Source organism: Dermochelys coriacea, chromosome 5 (genome assembly GCF_009764565.3).
Source record: "Dermochelys coriacea isolate rDerCor1 chromosome 5, rDerCor1.pri.v4, whole genome shotgun sequence".
Taxonomy (NCBI): domain Eukaryota; kingdom Metazoa; phylum Chordata; order Testudines; family Dermochelyidae; genus Dermochelys; species Dermochelys coriacea.
Window position 1 is genome coordinate 69,271,036 of NC_050072.1, and position 25,535 is coordinate 69,296,570.

General features: G+C 39.1%; 1 protein-coding gene across 8 annotated transcripts in view; it reads right to left on the reverse strand.

The window, feature by feature from the left end:
- Nucleotides 1-25,535, reverse strand: part of FBXL17 (F-box and leucine rich repeat protein 17) — a 478,686-nt gene that overhangs the window by 146,138 nt on the left and 307,013 nt on the right. For all 8 annotated transcript variants that reach the window (XM_038401588.2, XM_038401589.2, XM_043515544.1 and 5 more), the window contains exon 7: nucleotides 9,594-9,670. In XM_038401588.2, the coding sequence (XP_038257516.1) occupies nucleotides 9,594-9,670 (77 nt within the window). The remainder of the gene's footprint in view (nucleotides 1-9,593; nucleotides 9,671-25,535) is intronic.

Below are 25,535 nucleotides of genomic sequence, written 5' to 3' on the forward strand. Positions count from 1 at the left end.
AGGCATTGCAGTCTGAATATTATTAGAATTAAAAAGACAGCTGAAATGGATAAAATACTTTGAAAACATACTAATGTAATGCACACATCCACTAATATATAAATTTGTTAAAATTTCACTTCTATTTTGTTTGAGCATCAATGTTAAAACAAATATGTTAACTGCTATGAGGGATAAAAAAAGAGATGCTATTTCAAAAATTCTGAATTTTATTCTGCTTTACTGATTCTGAAGAAAAAGAATCACTTTTATTTAGTAACATTAAAATAGTACTGTACATGGAAATAATTTAATAAATGTAGTTTACTACTATATCTCTGGCATTTGATCTCATTTAAATAAGGGGGAGGGGGAAATAATAAAATTGTCTGCAATAATTTAGAAGAAATAAAGTAAAAACTAAATTTAAATTAATACATTTTGCTAGTTTACAGCATGATGTATCTTGTTGTTTGTGCAACTACCTCATTTTACTGAGTTCAACATAAAAACCAATAGAATGGTTGATGAACTGGGTTGCCTTTTGGTTTCTTTAACTTTTAGTTCACTTCAGAAAACTGTAAGAATAGGTAATGTATGTTTTCTAACCACAGAACTATGTGGATAATCCCTCAAGTAACCCCAGCAGAGAGGAGCATTCAAACACATATTTCTAATGCTGTTACAATAGACTTAGGTTTTATAAAAATGTACAGATTACTTTTAATGTAACCAACCTACATATTTTTCAGTTATATAAATGTTGGCTACTGCTACTCAGTAAATTAATAAAGGATGTGAAAAACTGAGCCCTATATGTGCACAACAGATTACAGAACTATAAAACAGGATTACAGTATTGAACGAACATAAAAACATAACTGCTAGTGTGTGTGTGTGTGTATATATATAATAAAATCTTTAAAATAAGAAACACAAAATTTAAGTTGCGGAATATTATGCTAATAAATACTATGACAAGAATCTGTGTGTCTGATTCCACAGTCCTGGCAAAATTCCCATTAACTGCAAATCACACATTTTTGATATTTTGGGAGTCCCCCCTCCACAGGTTGGTCTGAAATTAACAAGTAGTGTTTGAAACTGAACTCTGATGGACCACAAATCTGAAGTGACAAAATTTTGGTTTGCTAAATTCTGAATTTGTCAAAATGTAGAAAACATTTTGCAGTGAGTCTAACATTGATATTAATATTATATTTTATTTTTGCCATTAGACATCAGTTTTGAATTGTAAACCAGCTTTAATTATACTGTTCATTAATATTTTTGCAGCATGATAGCAGACTAAAGAAGCAGTTGATGCACTATACACAATCTAGGAGTTAACTTGTTAACTGAGAAAAAAAGTTTTATATTATTTTTAAAAGGTCACATAAAACTGCAAAATGTATTGAAAAATCATATGAAAACAGAACACACATTCTGGGTCAAACTAAAGTTTAGTTTTAAATTATTATGTCCTAATACAGTAAATGAATAAGATGAGAATCTGAAAATATATTTGTAATTACATATAGTACTGAACAGAAACAGGTCACTGCCATTTTTTTATTAGATGAAAAAATATTGTCCTTTTAGTAGTCAAAAATGATGCACATTCAGAAAGCTGTTATATTGTATCTTTAGAAGGTTAACGGTGAAACTACTCTGTAATTTTGTGGATTTTTTAATTTTTAATTTTTTTTTGCAATCATGGCCTACTGCCTCTACTTTCCCATCCGTTCAACACAACAAACCCTTAAACACTGTTAAAGTTCCTTTTAGGAGAATTTAACTGCAAGCCTCAGTAGCTGTGGATGTCTCTTACAGAGAGGAACTGGGAGGGAAATACAATACAACAGTCTTCTGAATTTAGAATGACCACCTCAGAAGCAAATCACAGATGGGAGACTATTGCTCTGTGCATACTGATCCAAAATTGCTTCTACATCAGATTCCTCTAACTAGCCATTATATCGCACAGTGTTTTGGCGATGGCACAGACTAAGGGGTGCAGTTCACCAGCTAGCAAGACAAAAAACCCTTAAAAATTCAGTTTACCTCATTACTCAAGGAGAAAACCCTTTATTACGTACTGCAGGACAAAGGATTTGCAACTATATAGTATTGGAAAAATATGTTATTGCTTTAATTTATCTCACTGTATGAGGCTTCAAGATGCACAATGGCACTGTAAACCTTTTAAAGAAAACTGCACAGAATTTTCATCACATTAGGAATAGTCTTAAAAGTTAAGCAGAGAAAACAAATTTTTGATAGTTATGAATTACATATGAGACTGCCAGTGTGTAGAAACGGTTTTTTTTGTTGTTGCTTCAACTGTTAAGATTAGTGTTGACAAAGTTTTAATTAACTTTTTGTAAAAAATAATGATTAATAATGAAACTCGACTTAGGTGAATAAATATCAATCCACTGCTTGAGTACTACTGATAAAAAGAAGGAGCATTACAAATTGGATCTCTGATTCTGCAAACATTGACACTTGTGCATATGTTTAACTTTCCTCACATGAATAGTTATTGGCTTCCTGTGCATACATGTTTGCAAGATTGTATTCTCAATCAGTAAATAGTCAAATTCAGAACTTACTTTTTTTAGAAAATACATGGAAAATACATTAAATATATAAAAATGACCTAGCTACAGTATATAATATATAATTCATTTTTCTAGTTTCAAGTTAAGGGGAACTTAAAAGGTTCTGAAATATGCTGTTAATTCTCCAGATCGCCACAGTCTCATTGGAAGAAAGAAAGATTTCACCACTTACATGATTCTAAAAGATAGAACATTCTAGTATTTTTTTTAAACTTGTTAGTTGCTATATTTATTTTTCCAAGGGAAGTATCGTTAATAAGTATAAGATTATACAACTCTCTCTGAAGTTTACAGATCACTATAGTAAAAATTGCAACCCATCAAGGCAAAATAACAAACAAAAAAAAAGTAATGGGCTCTCTACAGAACATCAGAGATACAGTTCATTTACTTGTGTGTCTTCAATAGGTGTTGACTTTTGAGTTCCCAAATAATAGGAGAACAAAAGAAGAATATTGAAACAAAATACTTTTTTGAAAAGAAAGACTCCTTGGAAAACAACAAATTTCAGAATTAAAAAAATTACAGAAAATAACACTGAAGATAAAAATATAGGCCCTGATCTTGCAAAGATTTATTCACATTTAATTTTATTCATGAGAGTAGTACTCATGTTTTTAATGTTTGCAAGATCTAGGCCATAAAAAGGAGGAAAGAAACAGAGGAGAAAAGAATACTTATGTGTACAACTGGGAAGGAAAACAGAAATAGGGAAAGACCAGTTTTGAGAAGAAAACAAATAAGGGAAACTTGAAACTCAATTGACAATTTTCAGAGTAGCAGCCGTATTAGTCTGTATTTGCAAAAAGAAAAGGAGAACTTGACAATGTAGCAATTTAGTATTATTTTGAGAGAAGCAGTAAAAGCTATATGTATTTAAATGATAGAAACTGAGGGAGAGCTTGCATAATCCATAATACATAAAAGAGAAAATCTTTTTGCCTTGCAAATATATTTTCTACTGATTCTCCTTTTTCAGCCCACATCTATTGGGAGTTTATCTGTGTGCCCTTTCTCAACAGGTAGTGAGGTGCTGGGTCTTCTTCCACAACCCCAACATCCTTCTTTGGGGACCACTTCTTAGAGTATGCGCAATGTGCCTTAGGTGGCACATGACCAGGATTCATCACCGAATTTGGTCTGCTGGTTGGATCATTAGCTTCCCTGTGCAGGAGACCCTCTCTCCCTGAAGCGCTCGCAGCAATCCCTCTGACCCTTTATAACCCCGATGCAGCCCTTCCCTCCTTAATTAGCTAAGCTGGGAGCACCTGCCTTGGCACAGGGAAGCTGGACCTACTTTTAATCACAGAGGCAAACTGCCCTGTGACAATTTCTTAATATTTAAATCAAGCTTACTCCGGCAATATTCAGTCCGTGAGAAAGGATACATGCACACTTACTGCTTTAGGCACTTTTTTAACAAAGAGGGACATTTATTCTTTAGGCAGAATTTACATGCAAGTTCCTTTAATACCAGTGATGATATAGTGTATATTCGCAAAAAAGAAAAGGAGTACTTGTGGCACCTTAGAGACTAACAAATTTATTTGAGCATAAGCTTTCGTGAGCTACAGATCACTTCATCGGATGCATTCCGATGAAGTGAGCTGTAGCTCACGAAAGCTTATGCTCAAATAAATTTGTTAGTCTCTAAGGTGCCACAAGTACTCCTTTTCTTTTTTGCGAATACAGACTAACACAGCTGCTACTCTGAATAGCGTATATTAAATCTATAATGATATTATTCTAACATTAAATTTTTTCATCAGCACTTATATTTTAACTTTGTTAATTATACTTAATTTTTTTCTTTTAAATTTTTTCCTTCTAATTAGGAAGACAGAAGCTACTTGAAATAATGATTTTGCTTGTGATAGTGGAACACCTGTCAGTACAAACATTATCATAGGACCTTCCAGACAGGTATTTGTAAATAGAGCCTACATCCATGAAATTATTGAATGAAACCTCTTCCCCCCACCACTCACATTCAAAATTCCTCAGGAGCACTAAATATATTGGAGGGTGGGAGGGGAAGAGGTGACGTAAGGGAGGAAGGACCCTCATCATTATATGCATTAGCGACTAGCTAGAGAACAAAAAGGCCAGAAATCTGGAGTTCTTCAGCTCAGCTTCAGTGTTTAGAATCTTAAGGGATCAAGAGAACATTACACTCGCATTCACTGTGCCTGAGAAGTCGCGTGCAATTAACAGCTGGAAGTGGGGAATTCTTTAATTTTGCAAAGTCCAGAACTATTAGGGAATCAAAATGAAACAAGACAAGCACTCCAGCTCAGTTGTATCTTTTGCAGTGTACAAGTGACAATAAGTATACAGAAATGATGGGTGGAGTTCTTCAGGCATTTTTTTGGATGAAACTTTTTTTTTGTCCAAAAACACCAAGTCATCAAAACCAAAGCTTTTCATAAAAAGTTATTGGTTTTGACAAAACTTATTTCAAAAAGGTTTCTCAGGTCCAGGATTGAATTTTCTGGTGAAAGCGAGAGAGACTGACTCTAAAACCCAGGGTTATCTTTCCCCATAGCTGAGAAAGCCAAGCTCTCTTAGTAACTGCCTGGATAGCACAGTTGTGAGATCATGAGACCCTCCTCCTCTCACACCAGCTCATTTCATCAAATCTTTTAATCTCTAAAAATAAATCCCACCTTTGTGTTTTTCTCTGTACCAAGCACTATGCACCATCATTAACCTAGTAAGTAATATTTTACTCCAGGAAGTATTCCTTAGAAATAAATTCTCAATACCCAGGGAATCAATAAACTACAGAATTAGAGCGGAAAATTGAAAAGACAGTTACGCAATTGTGTATGTGATTGCTGCTTTTTCTCACAGCTATACATCTTCACATCAACCTAATCCATTTGACAGTCTCTCCACAGCTAGAAAGTCCAACTTTCTTACTAGTTCTTAGTAAAGATTAAATACAAAACCCCTATGTTTAAATAAAGTTAAGGTTGAGACACAAATCAACAAAAGGCAGGAAATTCAAAGATAACTTTGACAGTCAATGCTTAATTCATAATTGTTTGTAAATAGGCAAAATGGCATAAGGAAATAATGTGAGATTTGACTTCACTCTGTCAGTGGTCATGGGTAAACAGATGTTTACCATAGAGATCATAGTGGTTCAGTCACATATGTTGCAGGCAGCTTCTCTGGTAACTCTGTCTAGTAATTGTATGCCTCACCAAATATTTAAAACACTTAGTACTCATCTAGTATGCCAGACTGAAAGGAATATTTAAATCCTTATTTAGTATCCTAATGATTTGTCTTATAATGTATATAAAGATAAAAACATTATGAAATAAGTTAACATTCATAAATTTTAATACTGAATGGCAGACAAGTTTTATATATCACGAACTAATTTTCAATAATCATTTCAAAACAAACAAAAGAATCCCAAAATGAAGCTGTTTTGGGGTCAAAAAAGGACAGAGAAACATCAAACCAAAACACTTCATTTTTAGCATACAGAGTAAAACTGAAAAACAGCTAAAATGATTTTGCTTTTTAAAACCAGACATATGTGTGTTTTTATACAAACCAAATAATTTTGGCTGTTTTTTCAATTATAATTATATATATAGACATGTCCTTGTAATACATTTATTTGTACGTGATTTTATATATATGCATTCATACACACACAAATAAATATATTACAAGATTGAGACTTTATATGGCAAGTGTTAACTTGGAGAAAAAAATTTACAGCTGTGCTATATGCTTGTGAGAAGTTTATAATAGAAGTGCTGACACACTTAACAGTAGCAGTGCAATCAGCAACAATATATTTCTTTTTTCTTTGCAGTTAACAACTCTTAGCATCTGCTGCCTATTTCAAATCCATTTTGGTTTTCTTTTTTTTTTTTTCTTTTTGTCTAATATAATTAAATGTTACATTTAAAAAAAAAGTCCTGTGTGGCTGTACTGAGAACAGAAAATCTACTAAAACAGGTTTTGGAGATTTGTTGGTGTCTATACACAGACCTACAGAGTCTGATGCCCTCCACTACAGTAATTTTTTTAATCTCATCGTTCTGTACTTTATTCCACCAAATTAAATTCCATGGTGGCAATGTGTCAGATAAACTAATGTTGCTTATGACCATATGTTACAGTTTAGAGAATTTTAATAGACTTCTAACTTTCAATATGAAGGCAAATCTTTCAGTGCACTGTATTTAGTAATATTTTTCAAATAATAATCAAATAGTATTACATTTTCAATATTGCTTCTTTTATTTTCTCACAACATCTTATTGTCAAAATCAAATCAGGACTATAAACACTGCTAAATCTCACATTTCATAGTCTAGCTTTCTTGGAGTACATGTAATTATTTCACACATCTGTCCCTATATTAGGTATTAGTTATGAGTCAACAATCACCATTAGCACTAATCTTTTTCTTGTCTGATGTCTCAAATTAAAGGTGTGCTTAAAACAGGTTGTTCTAATAACAATAATATTTTTTTTAGCTATGGAATTTGCATTTTTGCTAACTGAACCTTGAGACAATTAGGCTCTTGAACCAGCATTCCACTAAACTAATCACTAATGTATCAAGAAATGTGGGCTGGGAGTTTCAAAGGAGATTAAGGGATTTATGCATCTGAATTCCAATGAATTTGAATGGAATATGAGTGCATAATTTCCTTGGTCTCTTTCTAAAAATCCTGGTTTTATTTTCAAAATTAGTTGGGAAAATAGAGTTGCTCAGGTGTCTTGCTAAATATATATGGAAATCTGTACAGTCCCAATTGTCAAATTGTAAATATAAAAAGCAGGCATTAATTGTGTGTTGAATCTACCAAACCTACATGGACCAAGTGCATATGCTAATATCCTCAATAGACTACCAGGTAGATTAAGCAATAATGGATGTTCACATCCAGTCATTCCCTCCCAGAACTTTGGTCAGTGTAATATGATACTAAAAATTTGGCTAAGACATTACTGAGTCTACATTTTGTATGACACCTATCCTGCAAATTTATAGAATAACATGCTTCCACTAAGAGAGAAGCATCTGCCATTTGGTGGGGCCTGAACAGTTATGCATGTGAAATCAACAGCATAATAAGACCATTGGGAAATTTCTTAAACCAGACCACAACAAACCATCCTACTAACCACTAGTAGATTTCTCCTGTTTGCCAAATGTAGCAGGATGTGCTCGGGGAAAGGATTGGCTGGTTCTCTTTCCTCCCACATCCTATTCTGGTGCTACAATACTGAGTTCTGCTGGTGAGAGGCTCCATTCCCCCTAAGGATCTCTGGAGCTTTGCAAAGAGAGTGGCACCTTCCTTCCCCACTTAAGTAAGAGTTCCTGAGTTGCTCACAATGGCTAAGTGGTGCTTATGAGCACTGCTTCTCTACAGCACTCATCACTCATGATTTTTAACACAAAACACAACAAGAATGGAGCTGTCGGGAGGGCTGACATAACATTTATTTACTTAGTGGTGTTGAGGGCTATATGTTTGAGTGAACACTGATAATACAAAAAGAAAAGGAGTACTTGTGGCACCTTAGAGACTAACAAATTTATTAGGGCATAAGCTTTCGTGAGCTACAGCTCACTCACGAAAGCTTATGCTCTAATAAATTTGTTAGTCTCTAAGGTGCCACAAGTACTCCTTTTCTTTTTGCGAATACAGACTAACACGGCTGCTACTCTGAAAACTGATAATACACTAATTCAATAATAATGTTAAAAATTGTTCAGTGCCACAGTTACTGTACTGAACAATTTACTAACACTATCACTAAGGTAATTAATTTATTAGTAGTATGAGCATGAGAATCTAGTATTAGTAGCACCTGCAAAAGTTGTTTGAAAAGTCCCAATGACTACAAGATCAAGAACACTGATGATGTGAAACAACTACAGAATCTTACAAATTAGTGATGGACAAACCTTAAAATATTTGATGGAACAGTGCAGTTTGGATAATTATGGTATCTAACCAACCAAGCCTATGCAGATGCTCCCTATCCCCCCACCCATCCTCCCACCCAACGCTCTTCCCATGTCTCATCTATGCATAACTATTTTCTCTCACTTTCCATTCAAATACAGTACATTCATCTGCCTTCCTTTCCCCACTACCTTGCTTGTCTGGTCATACTGCTTTTGAGGGAAACTAATGCTCCTTTGTCAGCCCCTTCAGCCAAAGAAGGCCCTTAGAGGGTGATGTGAGTTCACTGGGTTGGGATGAGGGACAGGATGCCATGAACTCTATAAAAATTCCTTCCAGGCAGATACCGAAGAAAGGTTTGAGAATATGGCATGGCTAGTGGATCTGCAACTACATGAAGGGAGGGAGGGGTTTTAAGCAGAGCAGAGGCTACTACAACCCCGAAACTGCAGCAGTAGCCGTAAAGTGACTTAATTGTCATTTTGCATCCCGAGGAGGATTCTTTTCCCAAAACCCAGGGTCACTGTTCTCAGGCTAGGTGTGCAGTGGATGTGATTTACCTCTTAATGAAGCATTGCATGGCCCTGCCTCTCTTCTGGGCCAAAAATAATCTCTGTTTTCAACTCTCAGATCCCAGAACAATGCAAGATTTGAAAAGAAGAACCAGTCTGAGTTCATTAAAAAGGGTAGATAGCTACTAGACCCTGCAAATCTCCATTTAAACTAAGGGCAAAGAAAAAAGGAAGAGCATGAGGCAAATTAATTCAAATTTGAGTGTTTATCGATCAACGCTCAAACTCTCATTACAGAGATCAATCAAATTTTTTCAGTCAATTCTATATGAAGGATAAATCTGCAGCTCTCTGAAATCTAACGGAGTGCCTGTCCTGTAGCTTCTTCATTCTAAACCTTTTCTGTCTAGTGTCACAGCAACATTTTTACAAGTATCACAAGGTAAATTTCACTTTTTAAGTCTCCATGTAAAGTTTCAACAGATCAGTCTTGACAAAGGGTGAAAAACAATAGCCATTTTACATACCATAGTCGGTAATCTTACAGGATACCAAATACAGCTCCTTCAGGTTCTGTCCTTCTTTAGCAATGACCTCCACACATCTGGAATACATACAAAATAAGAGTCACAGTTGCAAGAATTCATTTCATATTAAATCAATAAGGACTCATCCACAACGGTAACACAACAAGGTAATTCTGAACGCATTATACAAAACTTTCTTCTTTTTGTGACCTTCCCTAGAACTCTTTCAATAGAATTTATTATAGCCACACCTTTTAAACTCAAATGCTAAAAAATGTATGAGTTCAATTAGACACATTTTTGACTACTAAGATTTCCATGTCCCAAAGAGATAGGCCAAAGAAAGAGATAGAGCAAGGTAAGCTTAAAAGTACACATGGTCTGACTTGTGTGGACCCAAACTCAGCAGCCTGGTGGGACTGTGACAACCGGTATAAAAAGACATACTAATGCAGTTTCAATATACAATATCACATAGAGGTTATTTGAAAAAAAATGTTACAGAAATGTTTTGATTTCTCTTGTAAAATTCAATGTAACTATCAGATACAAGATCTGCTTCATGCAATGTTTAAGCTTTGAGAGATTTTGCAGACAAAAAGTGTAAACTACATTACAATAGCAACATAGAATATACCAGCCATTATAAATGTCAAGCTGAAATTCAGTTTTATGTATCTACTGTGATTATTGCAGAGATCAGCATTCATCAGGTCATGAAATAGCATGTACCATTTGTGTTCCAATATGTTGCTACAGAAGGTCTAGTTTATGAAAATGGGGTTTGAATTTCTACATTTCTGTTTGGCTTCTCACAACTATATAATTAAACAGTTCTTTATCTGTGAATTCTCCCATTTTTTAACTTGTAAGTACAAAAAAAAAAGGGAAAATGAACTAAATGTATTGTAAAATATATGTTTATCCTTTATAATTTAATTATAACTAAATCTGGATTAATCTCTCACTATATGTTATGTTTACAACTGTATTATTTACACAGTATCAATTGTGTACCATAAAATGTCTTTTTGTTCTGCTAATTTTAAAATGTATTCCTTGCTCATTAGATTAGCTGTGATAGCCTGCTGAGTGGGTAACTTTCTACATAGACACATTTTTAAAAGAGGATTTTTAGCAAGATAGATTGTAGCAATTCCTTTAGAGCCAGAATGGGTCCTCTTTAATTTGCAGGTCATTGACCCAATAGACTGCTATAACTCGCAAGTCAATCTAACTGCATTACTCAGGATAAAAATATTTGCTAACTTTAAAGTGAAAATATGTATTCTTGAATTCTTCATAATCTTTTGGGGAAAATACATTTATACCTTCACGAACACACTCCACACAGCAGCAGCGGGAGCAGCAGTATATTCCCCAACCTGATTTTATTGTTGATGCTGACAATTTGATTTCTTAAATCAGAACAGCTGTTAGAATTTACAGTGATAATAGCATCACATACTTTCAGTGTTATCTGTCCCCTTTCCTCTCCTCAAATCCTGAAGCAAAAGCTACTTTTTTAAAAAAAACTTCCTGTGGAGGTCACTTTGACCTTGATTTCCTTCACCAAATTTATATCATCCATCAGGTCACATTTTTAATTTTTTTTAATTTTCCTTTCTAAAATTGGGTGAACTTAGTATGTGGAAAGTTGTTAGAGTGGCAGTGGACTCTAACTGGAGAGTGAAGTCCTCTTTTCAACCAGAGAGCAGACAGAGCAAATGTAGAAAGACTGAAAACTTTCTTACCATTGCATCTCAACCTTGACTTTAAGTAAAAATTCTAGGGGAGAGAGGATAATACAATCTCCATGTCCATTCCAATCCTTGTCTTCGCTACTGAGACAGCCAACAAGGGCACCTATAGCATCAACTGTGACGGTGATTTTCACTCTGGGAACTGGACTGAGACCAATTCTTTTCACATTATCAATTTCTTCAGTCATCACGGCTGAGGATGTTAGGGAGATTCCCCAACCTGAGCCGTCTTTTGTAGGTGACAAATCTGAGGAATTATCACAGATTGAAGTGTCACTAGAGGAGGTTTTGGAATTAATTGAGAAACTTAACAGTAACAAGTCACTGAGACCAGATGGTATTCACCTAAGAGTTCTGAAAGAACTCAAATGTGAAAGTGCAGAACTATTAACTATGGTTTGTAACCTGTCCTTTAAATCAGCTACTGTACCCAACGACTGGAAGATAACTAATGTAATGACAATATTTAAAAAGGCTCTAGAGGTGATCCCGGCAATTACAGAACAGTAAGTCTAAAGTCAGTACCAGGCAAATTAGCTGAAACAATAGTAAAGAATAAAATTGTCAGAAACATAGAAGAACATAAATTGTTGGGCAAAAGTCAACATGGTTTCTGTAAAGTGTTCAGGAAGGACAGGCAGGGCAGAAAAGGTGGGGGAGTAGCACTGTATGTAAGGGAGCAGTATGACTGCTCAGAGCTCCGGTACGAAACTGTGGAAAAACCTGAGTGTCTCTGGATTAAGTTTAGAAGTGTGTGCAACAAGAGTGATGTCATGGTGGGAGTCTGCTATAGACCACCGGACCAGGGGGATGAGGTGGATGAGGCTTTCTTCCGGCAACTCACGGAAGCTACTAGATCGCATGCCCTGATTCTCATGGGTGACTTTAATTTTCCTGATATCTGCTGGGAGAGCAATACAGCGGTGCATAGACAATCCAGGAAGTTTTTGGAAAGCGTAGGGGACAATTTCCTGGTGCAAGTGCTAGGGGAGCCAACTAGGGGGAGCGCTTTTCTTGACCTGCTGCTCACAAACCGGGTAGAATTAGTGGGGGAAGCAAAAGTGGATGGGAATCTGGGAGGCAGTGACCATGAGTTGGTTGAGTTCAGGATCCTGACGCAGGGAAGAAAGGTAAGCAGCAGGATACGGACCCTGGACTTCAGGAAAGCAGACTTTGACTCCCTCAGGGAACAGATGGCCAGGATCCCCTGGGGGACTAACATGAAAGGGAAGGGAGTCCAGGAGAGCTGGCTGTATTTCAAGGAATCCCTGTTGAGGTTACAGGGACAAACCATCCCGATGAGTCGAAAGAATAGTAAATATGGCAGGCGACCAGCTTGGCTTAATGGTGAAATCCTAGCGGATCTTAAACATAAAAAAGAAGCTTACAAGAAGTGGAAGGTTGGACATATGACCAGGGAAGAGTATAAAAATATTGCTCGGGCATGTAGGAAAGATATCAGGAGGGCCAAATCGCACCTGGAGCTGCAGCTAGCAAGAGATGTCAAGAGTAACAAGAAGGGTTTCTTCAGGTATGTTGGCAACAAGAAGAAAGCCAAGGAAAGTGTGGGCCCCTTACTGAATGAGGGAGGCAAGCTAGTGACAGAGGATGTGGAAAAAGCTAATGTACTCAATGCTTTTTTTGCCTCTGTTTTCACTAACAAGGTCAGCTCCCAGACTGCTGTGCTGGGCAACACAAAATGGGGAAGAGATGGCCAGCCCTCTGTAGAGATAGAGGTGGTTAGGGACTATTTAGAAAAGCTGGACGTGCACAAGTCCATGGGGCCGGACGAATTGCATCCGAGAGTGCTGAAGGAATTGGCGGCTGTGATTGCAGAGCCCTTGGCCATTATCTTTGAAAACTCGTGGCGAACGGGGGAAGTCCCGGATGACTGGAAAAAGGCTAATGTAGTGCCCATCTTTAAAAAAGGGAAGAAGGAGGATCCTGGGAACTACAGGCCGGTCAGCCTCACCTCAGTCCCTGGAAAAATCATGGAGCAGGTCCTCAAAGAATCAATCCTGAAGCACTTAGAGGAGAGGAAAGTGATCAGGAACAGTCAGCATGGATTCACCAAGGGAAGGTCATGCCTGACTAATCTAATCGCCTTTTATGATGAGATTACTGGTTCTGTGGATGAAGGGAAAGCAGTGGATGTATTGTTTCTTGACTTTAGCAAAGCTTTTGACACGGTCTCCCACAGCATTCTTGTCAGCAAGTTAAGGAAGTATGGGCTGGATGAATGCACTATAAGGTGGGTAGAAAGCTGGCTAGATTGTCGGGCTCAACGGGTAGTGATCAATGGCTCCATGTCTAGTTGGCAGCCGGTGTCAAGTGGAGTGCCCCAGGGGTCGGTCCTGGGGCCCGTTTTGTTCAATATCTTCATAAATGATCTGGAGGATGGTGTGGATTGCACTCTCAGCAAATTTGCGGATGATACTAAACTGGGAGGAGTGGTAGATACGCTGGAGGGGAGGGATAGGATACAGAAGGACCTAGACAAATTGGAGGATTGGGCCAAAAGAAATCTAATGAGGTTCAATAAGGATAAGTGCAGGGTCCTGCACTTAGGATGGAAGAATCCAATGCACCGCTACAGACTAGGGACCGAATGGCTCGGCAGCAGTTCTGCGGAAAAGGACCTAGGGGTGACAGTGGACGAGAAGCTGGATATGAGTCAGCAGTGTGCCCTTGTTGCCAAGAAGGCCAATGGCATTTTGGGATGTATAAGTAGGGGCATAGCGAGCAGATCGAGGGACGTGATCGTTCCCCTCTATTCGACACTGGTGAGGCCTCATCTGGAGTACTGTGTCCAGTTTTGGGCCCCACACTACAAGAAGGATGTGGATAAATTGGAAAGAGTACAGCGAAGGGCAACAAAAATGATTAGGGGTCTAGAGCACATGACTTATGAGGAGAGGCTGAGGGAGCTGGGATTGTTTAGTCTGCAGAAGAGAAGAATGAGGGGGGATTTGATAGCTGCTTTCAACTACCTGAAAGGGGGTTTCAAAGAGGATGGCTCTAGACTGTTCTCAATGGTAGCAGATGACAGAACGAGGAGTAATGGTCTCAAGTTGCAATGGGGGAGGTTTAGATTGGATATTAGGAAAAACTTTTTCACTAAGAGGGTGGTGAAACACTGGAATGCGTTACCTAGGGAGGTGGTAGAATCTCCTTCCTTAGAGGTTTTTACGGTCAGGCTTGACAAAGCCCTGGCTAGGATGATTTAACTGGGACTTGGTCCTGCTTTGAGCAGGGGGTTGGACTAGATGACCTTCTGGGGTCCCTTCCAACCCTGATATTCTATGATTCTATGATTCTATGATTCTAAAGGAAAATCATGTCTTACTAATCTATTAGAGTTCTTTGAGGGAGTCAACAAACATGTGGACAAGGGGAATCCAGTGGACATACTTTACTTAGATTTCCAGAAAGCCCTTAACAAGGTACTTCACCAAAGGCTCTTATGTAAATTAAATTGTCATGGGATAAGAGGAAAGATCCTTTCTTGGATTGAGAACTGGTTAAAAGACAGGGAACAAAGGGTAGGAATAAATGGTAAATTTTCAGAATGGAGACGGGTAACTAGTGGTGTTCCCCAAGGGTCAGTCCTAGGACCAATCCTATTCAAGTTATTCGTAAATGATCTGGAGAAAGGGGTAAACAGTGAGGTGGCAAAGTTTGCAGATGATATTTAACTGCTCAAGATAGTTAAGACCAAAGCAGACTGTGAAGAACTTCAAAAAGATCTCACAAAACTAAGTGATTGGGCAACAAAATGGCAAATGAAATTTAATGTGGATAAATGTAAAGTAATGCACATTGGAAAAAATAACCCCAACTATACATACAATTTGATGGGGGCTAATTTAGCTACAGTTAATCAGGAGAAAGATTTTGGAGTCATCGTGGATAGTTCTCTGAAGATGTCCACGCAGTGTCCAGTGGCAGTCAAAAAAACAAACAAGATGTTAGGAATCATTATAAAATGGATAGAGAATAAGACAGAGAATATCTTATTGCCCTTAAATCCATAGTACGCTCACATCTTGAATACTGCGTACAGATGTGGTCCCCTCATCTCAAAAAAGATATACTGGCATTAGAAAAGATTCAGAAATGGGCAACTAAAATGATTAGGGGTTTGAAACAGGTCCCATATGAGGAGAGATTAAAGAGGCTAGGACTTCTCATCTTGGAAAAGAGGAGACTAAGGGGGGGATATGATAGAGGTATATAAAATCATGAGTGGTGTGGAAAAAGTGAATAAAGAAAAGCTATTTACTTGTTCCCATAATATAAGAACTAGAGGCCACCAAATGAAATTAATGGGCAGCAGGTTTAAAACAAATAAAAGGAAATTCTTCTTCACACAGTGCACAGTCAACCTATGGAACTCCTTGCCTGAGGTGGTTGTGAAGGCTAGAGTTTAAAACAGGGTTTAAAAGAGAACTGGATAAATTCATGGAGGTTAAGTCCATTAATGGCTATTAGCCAGGATGGATAAGGAATGGTGTCCCTAGCCTCTGTTTGTCAGAGTGTGGAGATGGATGGCAGGAGAGAGATCACTTGATCACCACATGTTAGGTTCACTCCCTCTGGGGTACCTGGCATTGGCCACTGTTGGTCTGACCCAGTATGGCCATTCTTATGTTCTTGAACTATGCAGGTTCATCAGGTTACTTTTATACAAATCAGAAACTATCTAGACAGTTAAACCCTCTTATTGTATGAAATTTATGAAATGCATTTACATTTTTGAAGGACCTCATTTTGGCAGAGGAATTTGTTGCCTTTGTGAGGTGGCACAAAGTGATAATTTTTAAGAGAAATAAATGTAAGACTTTATGTATTGTATTGTATTGTATTCCATGATAATACTGTTTTACTGTACACATCCATAATCTGAATAAAAAGAAAATTATCCTCCTACAAAATGAGACTAGATACATTTTAATAAGAACTACTTGCAGTCTACCATACATCTGCAAATTAGATAAATTAAAAGCTGAACAGCCCTTTTAATTAACAGGAACATTTTGATATGTTGTCTATTAATATTTATGAGGTAAGTCATGAGACACAGAACTGAAGTTCCAATCCTAATTTGAAAATGTTTCTTACATACAGTACACACTTTGGGCCAACTTCTAATCTTGGAAAAAATTATTTATATTATTGTGTCTAATTAGATGCATTTTATAAGGTTTAGAATTTTTTATAATTATGTCAGTGTTTACCAAAAGAAGGTTAACTGAGCAAGCACACAGCATTATAATTAATCCTGAACATTACTACCTGAAGAGAGTCAAACCAAAGAAACAACCTAGTTTTTCATTTTGTCGTCAATTATGAAACATTGCAAACACACCGTGTTCAGGGCCACGTGAAGGCAATCCATTGCCCTAAATGGCTTCCCCCTACCCATGTTATGGCCCCACACCTCTTAGGAATGGCATTAGGAGAGGTTTCTGGGGTTCAGGAGCACCCAACTCTGGAGGCAATTTATGTTTCTCAGAACGGTTTTTCAGGTTTGCTGAAGACTGAGACAGATGCAGTGCATTGATTTACACTCAGTTTATATTTTACAACTTTTCTCCATGAGCATAAATACAAGATTTCATTATTTTTAACGAAAGCTTGCTTAAATTTTAACATAATCACATGAGTTCACTAACTAGGACCCAAGGGACTTGCATATACTGCCTATTCTTTAATTTTGCCCAATTGTGCTATTCTAATTGTGAGAGCTGAACCCCCATTGCATGGCTTGTGGAATCCTCTGCGGTTTTCAGAGCAACTACACAGAATTTAAATTGAAAACACGGTTCAACTTTCTACAATCCGAGTAAATTTTTCACTATTTTCAGCTGATTGCACTACATTTGAATACATGAAACCCATTGTCAAAATGTGTCCATTTTTTATTTTATGAAAACACTGAATCACCTGGGGCATCCAAATAAATAAATTGATCACATATTTCTTTGAAAGCATGCGATCTTTAATATAGCTACAACAATATTATAGAAATGCCTATATTCGCCTTCAGCTGCCTCTATGCTCCACCATTTAATTTTCACTTTTAGTTCCCTTCTGTAGCTCACCCTCATGTAAATTAATTTGTAGGGATATCAAAAACACTTTACATTGCCTTCCTCACATACTAATCAACGTGTATACGAAAGAACACATATTAAAACTATTTTTGTGAACATATCCCTTACAATATGAAAGGGAGAGGGGAAAGTAGTTGTATATTCATTACCTTTATTAATCATTGTTAAAAATGAAATCAAAGAAAAAGGGTAAAAGCACCAAATGATATTAACCTTTTCTACAAAGCAAGGACCAAGTCATATTTAGTCTGTTTGCTATAATCTATCAAAAAATTATCCCAAATTGTAGCCATATCTGTCTTTTTAAGACATTAAGTTTATACTGTGGCTGATTTGCACCAATTTTCATAAAATGTTAGATTTTTTTTAAAATTATTATTTTGAACAATTTATTATTTAATGTCAATGTATCTACAGAAGGAGCAAACATTTTTGCAGAAAGAAAGTTGGAAATAGGAGCAAGTCTTAGAATAACGATAAAAATAATTTTTGTTTTTCCCAGACTATGAAAATACACTTGACATGTACATATTCTTTTGAGCACCTCTCACCCCTCAATTTTACAATCAAAACAATGAATTATTCCTAATCTAGAGGCTAAAGAAATTCAATTAGTAGAGCTTGAAGAATAAAAACAAGATATTCAGGAACTGAGCTCAGTAAAAATATAATCTTCTGACTTGATTTGTGACTTTTCTAAAGGAGGAGAACTCTTTAGAACCATCTAACAAAGGAAAAATTCCAAAGAAGAGCGAACTATAAATAGTGAATTTTGTGGGAGGGATGTGATTACTCATTCACTCAATCTGAAGATGCCAAAGGAAAAGCCCTTGTGCCATCTTGCTAAGCCTTTTCCATATCCGCCATAAATTTTATGAAGACTACTCTCTGACAGACTGATATGCAGTTAGTTTTTATCAAATTTGATAGTTGGTAGCCTGAACAAGCAAATGTACAGAGCCCAGGAAAAGGCAAAAGCACAACATGATTTCACAATACAAAACCAATTAAATAATATTTCACAGAGGAAGAACATAACTAATGTAAATATGAAGTGTTACAATACGAAATGTGTTATGAATTTGTAAGCAACCAGAATCTGTTCAGTACTGTGATGATGAATGGAGTTTCAAACTCCCATGGTTCAGTGATGTTCTGAGGATGGCAGGATCAAAATGCCTCTTATACTTATTAGTTAAAAATGTCTTCATATTTCTGAAAAGCATGACAACTTGACAAAAAACAACTGTAACACTGTTAAAATCTCAGCTTCCTAGGTTATAAAGACCACTGTTGACAAACCCTGGAGATAGTGTGCAACAGTGCACCTCCATATTGTGCTGTTCCTTTGCTCAGCCCTTCTCAGTTCTACATACACAAGCAGGCGGAGCGTCTTTAGAGCATCTGCAAGGGCAAGAGTCTCCAAAAACTGTTATCCTCCCAAGAACTGCGCTGAAGTGGAGCAGAAAAACAGCATGATCTGTGACACACGCAGAGCATACCAAAAATTGATGCCTATTGGTTTTTGATGGTACCCATATAAAAGTACATACAACTTGTTTAAACACTTTATGTTTTTCTTATTTTGCTCATAGTTTGTGCAAAATTTCATTAAAAGACTAAAAATAATGTTAAAAAATCACAAATTTAGAAAATGAACCATTGGCCATGACAAATATTTTTTCTCTTTTCTGAAGCAACAAATCACTAAATCCTCTGACTTAAGTGAGTGGTAACGGTTAATAAATTAAACTGTGTAAGCTTCAAAACTATCAAAGGCATTCAAAGGGGTCTTGAAATATGAAAAATAATTGTCTATTCTACACAGATACCTAGTTTTTCTGTTTTTGGTCTACTTCTCAAAAGCTTGGAACATGGCATTAGTGACAATTGAAAGGAACTAATGAGGAAATATGACTACAGTACTTGCAACAAAAGTGTTCCTGGGAGACCTTGTTACCGTTTGTGATGCACTTCAGGCCAAGAGAAGCTAATTGGAACTGCCAGACACTGGTTAGGATATCTCACTTAAAAGGACTGAGTTTCAATCACCGTAGAGGTGTGAAAAGAAATCATACCATTAGAGACACATTAATACATGGCTTGATGAGATTCCAAAAACATCAGAATGTGCATGCCAAGTCACTTTTGCATTTGATTAGCACAGATATCTTTGTGAGCAGAAAACCAAATGCCTACTATCTTTTAAAACATAAGCAAGAACAGCACTGCAGTACATTGAGAAGAGAAGCAGATTTTGGAATGAACATGCAGCTCTAACACACAAACTGGTGGAGACAGAACACTTTTGTGAAAGAGATGCATCAGGGTTCTCAGAAAGAATGGCTTTGCAAGTAAGATAGAGGTAGAGAGAAGAGGCTGCAGATAGGATAAGCATAAAATGAAAGGGAAAAGGGACTAAATCAGTACTTATGAATAATTTAAAAACTCATAAAGAGGCAAATAATGCAGTTGTATCTCAGAAAAATCTCCCATCAAGGCAAAGGGATTGGATATAGGATACTAAGGAACCGATGAACTCCTAGGAAATTTGTACTCACGTTCAGAAGAACAATAGGAGAAGTAACAAAATGAAAGTAGCGTTGTACTATCCAACATCTATAAAAACTATAATAAAATCAAATGAAACTTTCCAAAACATCATGTAAAGAAAATCTATGACTCTTTATTTAAAAATGAGTGTGTATATTTGGACACCGGACAGCCTGTTATTGCTTATTTTGTATTTAAGGTATATATAAATTTGTCCCTTTCTATGTATTTGTTTGTGAATGCTTTATACCAATGAGAAACTGGCTTTTCACTATCATAGGACACAATTAAATAATCTGCTGAATTAAATTTCAGTAGAAAATATATGCTTGTAAATTACTTTTCAGTTGAGAATTAGAGATGTTCTATTGCAACAGACATTGATTGCAAGCAAGAGAAAGCAGACTAAGACTTGCAATTAAAAGCATTAAATAGTATGTGCAAAGCACTTTTTGAGCAGACTATGGTGTAGTCAGGGACTGATCTGCAAAATGTCACCACTTCCACGAGTTAACAACAATTTTCATAGGGCAGTCATTAAATTCTCACTAGCAAAGTTGCATTCTCTAGAAAGCCAATGTCATTAGAAAATCATTTTTACCAAGAAGCTTTGCTACTTAAAACAGCGGAAATTAATAAACATTTTGTCATGTAGAAGACACAAAAACTGGACAGATGTTTATTTTCAAATTTCTAGGAGTTTTTAAAATTAAATGTCTTTAGAATTTTTGCTACTCTAACGATGTGGAACACTTGCAATTGATTTGTATTAATTTGGGGGACTGAGAAACAGTAAAGAAGGGGAGAATCAGCTAATTTTCTCATTCTCCTTGCAGGCCTACACATTAATAGTACTGGAGGTGGCTTTTGATGCACCAGGCTCCTCACTTGACTGGAAGTACTAGATGCTGTTACAACAGATTTACAGAATAACAGCAACTGTGGAAAATAATAAAGATTTAGGACTTGTTTGGATGTACCTTGAGAGAAAAGTCCACTCCTAGGGATGCTAGAGACTGCAAGACAATTAAATGTTACATTTTATCCATTTTCTATAAGCTTTTGAAACGTGGATGTCAGATGAACAGAGGCCTTTTAATAACAAGAACTTCAAGTGTAACATCTTAAATTCATAGGACCAATATCTCCACTGAATAAACAAGAGCAATCAATTCCACTGACTATAGTAGAGTTGGAAAATGTTTGCCAGCAGTGATTTTTGCCTATATTGAACAAATAAATAATGCCTTCCTTTTTAAACATTTTAGTTGTGCTATTGTATATTATTAGGTTAAACGACAAAGAAGCAATATGAGGCTAGGTTGGAGCTAGCCCTGTATGGACTTACAGAAGAGGGAAGAGAGGAAGAGTGCATTATGGGCCTCTCTTTCTACCCAGGGTACGCAATAGCCAACATCTCAGTCCTTACATTGCCAAAGTACAAGCATCAGGAGAGTCTCTAGAGTCACCAGTGCTAGAATTACCAAAGGGGACAGAGTGGGATTGGGCATGGCCTGGCTTTTCATTCTACACCAACCTGCAAAGCTCAGCCACTGTAGATAGAATGCACATCACACACTTGGCTGCCCCTTCATCATTCATCCAGATATTGTGCCTCCATGAATGCTAGATGGCCTGATTGTCCTCTCACACTGATGTAAACCAAGAAGTACATAAGAGTATGCTGTAATGTGTAATGTGTAATGCTGTAAAGTGTAATGGTGTAAGCGACATGGAAATCAGGCCCTCAGGAACTGCTGCCAGGATGGTGCACTTCCCCACACACATTCATAGACAGTGTTTTAAAAAACACAATAAAGCACTTAATTATTATACCCTCTAAAGGATTTTAAAAAGGAAAACAGATTATTTTGCTCAAAGAGTCCCTCCTCCACCACGTCCCCTCCACTTTTTCTGTATGCCTGTTAATAACTGATTTCATAGAATCATAGAATCATAGAATATCAGGGTTGGAAGGGACCCCAGAAGGTCATCTAGTCCAACCCCCTGCTCAAAGCAGGACCAAGTCCCAGTTAAATCATCCTAGCCAGGGCTTTGTCAAGCCTGACCTTAAAAACCTCTAAGGAAGGAGATTCTACCACCTCCCTAGGTAACGCATTCCAGTGTTTCACCACCCTCTTAGTGAAAAAGTTTTTCCTAATATCCAATCTAAACCTCCCCCATTGCAACTTGAGACCATTACTCCTCGTTCTTTAAACAAGATCTCCTTTTAAGTACAAGATTGCTCTTTAGTAACTCAGATTTATGTTACTTAAGGTCAGAACTAAGTGCTCTTTAGTGCTTTCTTGAGAAACCTGCATACTACTTGCATTTTGGTCAATTTTATTTATGATTCAGATGGATGACTCTGTGTTACAGTTGTCGCCACCGCAATCTGTACAAATGCCTTTGCAAATAATTCACACATTATGGCATTCCCCATGCATGAGTATAAGGAAAACAATGGTAATATTACCTATTTGTAACAGCAAAACTGTAAAAACTTCAGTGGTGAGCACTGTATAGGGATTAGAGTAGGGACTTTGGAGTCAGGATATCTGGATTGTATTTCTAGCTTTGCAAGCAACTGTGAATTTGGGTAAAACGCTTCACCTCCCCGTGGCTTGATTTAATTTGTAAAATGGGAATTATACAGAGAGGTGTTGTGAGGATAATTCATGCTGAAAAGGGCTTTGAGAGCTTTAGATGAAAGGCATTTTATAAGTGCCAAGTATAATTATTTGATCTCATACATGGAGAAAGATTCAGGGACCTATTAACCACTGGTGCAGGAGCTCCTACGGGTGCAAAAGAGATTCACTCCTGAGATTGCTGGACAGAACTCTCCCCTAATAAAGGCAGGGAAAGGCAACTTTAAACTCTGGCCGGGCATAGAACCTCTGCTAGCAAAGTTGGTCCCACTTCCTTCTGCCTGTTACAGATTATTAGAGAGACAAGGGGTGTGAGGTAATATCTTTTATTGGACCAACTTCTGTTGGTGAGAGAGACCAGGTTTCAAGAAAGAGCTCTGTGTGGCTCGAAAGCTTGTCTCTCTCATCAACACAAGTTGGGTCAATAAAAGATATCACCCCATCCACCTTGTCTCTCTAATATCTTGGGACCAGCATGGCTACAACGACTCTGCATTTTAAGGATTATGACAGTTTACTTCAGAGTTAAAGAGACCTTCATATATAATGATAATTTAGACTCAGTGATGATGGGTTTTTATTTGTTTCATCTTGTTTTTGTGTCATCTTGTTTCTGGCATATTAGTAAACAGAGTACTCAAAACCAGCTGTTCTCTACAGCAAGAAAATAGTCTTGTTTAATGTGCGGAAGCCCTTTGATAAAGGAAACTGCATTAACTTGAACCTTTTGAAAATGCTTTTCTAAAACACATATCCTTCTAGAAGAGTTGGGTGCATTTTTTTAATGAAATAGGAATGAACAGAAACCTTCACCCAACACTTAACATTTTGAAGTTTTAAGAAAACTAACCAAAATGTTCAGCGTTCATACAGCTCAGGTCTCAGCAAGGACATGTATCCAGTGATGAGCTGCCAAAATCTTAACAACTGGTTCCCTATAAAAAGTTCTGATTTAAGGGATGTGCCCCAGTATGTATTTTTTGTACCAACATGGTTAACATATGTCCGTATTTTCCTGGGAGGAATTTTTAAATTTTAAAAATTCCTCCTGGACGGCGATTTAAGAATCAAAAAGCCTGACCTGTCCGGGAAATTACGGATGTATGTTAACCCTGCCTAAAGTTCTTTTTTAAAAAGATGGGCCTGAACTAGAGATGAGCTCCGTTTCACATGTGTGGGTCCCCCCCGCTCCCTGGGGGTGTGCTAGGGTGATCAGATGTCCTGATTTTATAGGGACAGTCCCGATTTTGGGACTTCTTTTTCTTATATAGGCTCCTATTACCCCCCAACCCCTGTCCTGATTTTTCACACTTGCCGTCTGGTCACCCTAGAGTGCACGTGTGCATCCCAGCTGCTCCCTGCCCCCCTCATTGAAGCAGGTGTGCAGGGTTACTGCCCTGGGAACTGCAGGGCACCAGTGGACGTGGGGCCAGCTGCAGACAGGGGCGTGGGGCAGGGCTAGCTCTAGGCAGGGGATGCAGGGCTGGCTGGAGACAGGAGGGTGCGGGGTTGGTTGGAGGCAAGGGGGTGTGGGGTTGGCTGCGGGCAGGGCAGGGATGCGGAGCTGGCTGGAGACAGGAAGGTGTGGGGTTGGCTGGAGGCAAAGGGGTGTGGGGCTGGCTGGAGACAGGGGAAGGCTGCGGGCAGGGCAGGGGGTGCGTGCGGCAGAGGTTGGCTGGATACAGGGTAGGAGGTGCGGCGGGGCTGGCTGCAGGCAGGGGGTGCAGGGCGGACTGGAGACAGGGCAGGGGGTGCATGCGGCAGGGACTGGCTACAGGCAGGGAGGGGCTGACTGGAGGTAGGGGTTGGCTGCAGGTCGGGCAGCGGGGGTGCAGGGCTGACTGGAGACGGGCTGGCTGCGGGCAGGGCAGGGGGTGCGAGCGGCAGGAGTTGGCTGTATACAGGACAGGGGGTGCGGCAGGGACTGGCTGCAGGCAGGGGGTGCAGGGCTGACTGGAGCCAGGGCAGAGGTTGCAGGGCTGGCTGGAGACAGGGCAGGGGCTGGCTGCGGGCAGGGCAGGGGGTGCATGTGGCAGGGGCTGGCTGCAGGCAGGACAGGAGGTGCGGGGGTGGCTGGAGACGGGCTGGCTGCAGGCAGGGCAGGGGGTGTGTGCAACAGGGGCTGGCTGCAGGCAGGGGGTGAGGGGGTGGCTGGAGACAGGGGCTGACTGCAGGCAGGGCAGGGGGTGTGTGCAACAGGGGCTGGCTGCAGGCAGGGGGTGCGGGGGTGGCTGGAGACGGGTTGGCTGCGGGCAAGGCAGGGGGTGCGGCAGGGGCTGGTGCGGGCAGGGCAGGGGGTGGCTGGAGACGGGCAGGTACGGGCAGTGCAGGGGGTGGCTAGAGACAGGGGCTGGCTGTGGGCAGGGCAGGGGGTGCATGCGGCCGGGGCTGGTTGCAGGCAGGGGGTGCAGGGGTAGCTGGAGACAGGGGCTGGTGTGAGCAAGGGGTGCTGGGGGTGCGGCAGGGGCTGGCTGCAGGCAGGGCAGGGGTGGCTGGAGACGGGCTGGCTGCGGGCAGGGCAGGGGGTGCAGCAGGGGCTGGCTGCGGGCAGGGGGTGCGAGGGTGGCTGGAGGCAGGGCAGGGGGTGCGGGAGTGGCTGGAGACAGGGGCTGGCTATGGGCAGGGCAAGGGGTGCGGCAGGGGCTGGCTGCGGGCAGAGGGTGCAGGGGTAGCTGGAGGCAGGGCAGGGGGTGCGGCAGGGGCTGGCTGCAGACAGGGGGTGGTTGGAGATGGGGGTGGCTGGAGGCAGGGCAGGGGGTGCTGCAGGGGCTGGCTGTGGGCAGGGTGGTGGGTACTCACGGGGAGAGCAGCAGGACGCAGCCCAGGCCCAGCAGAGCAGCTGGGCACCCACCAGGCAGT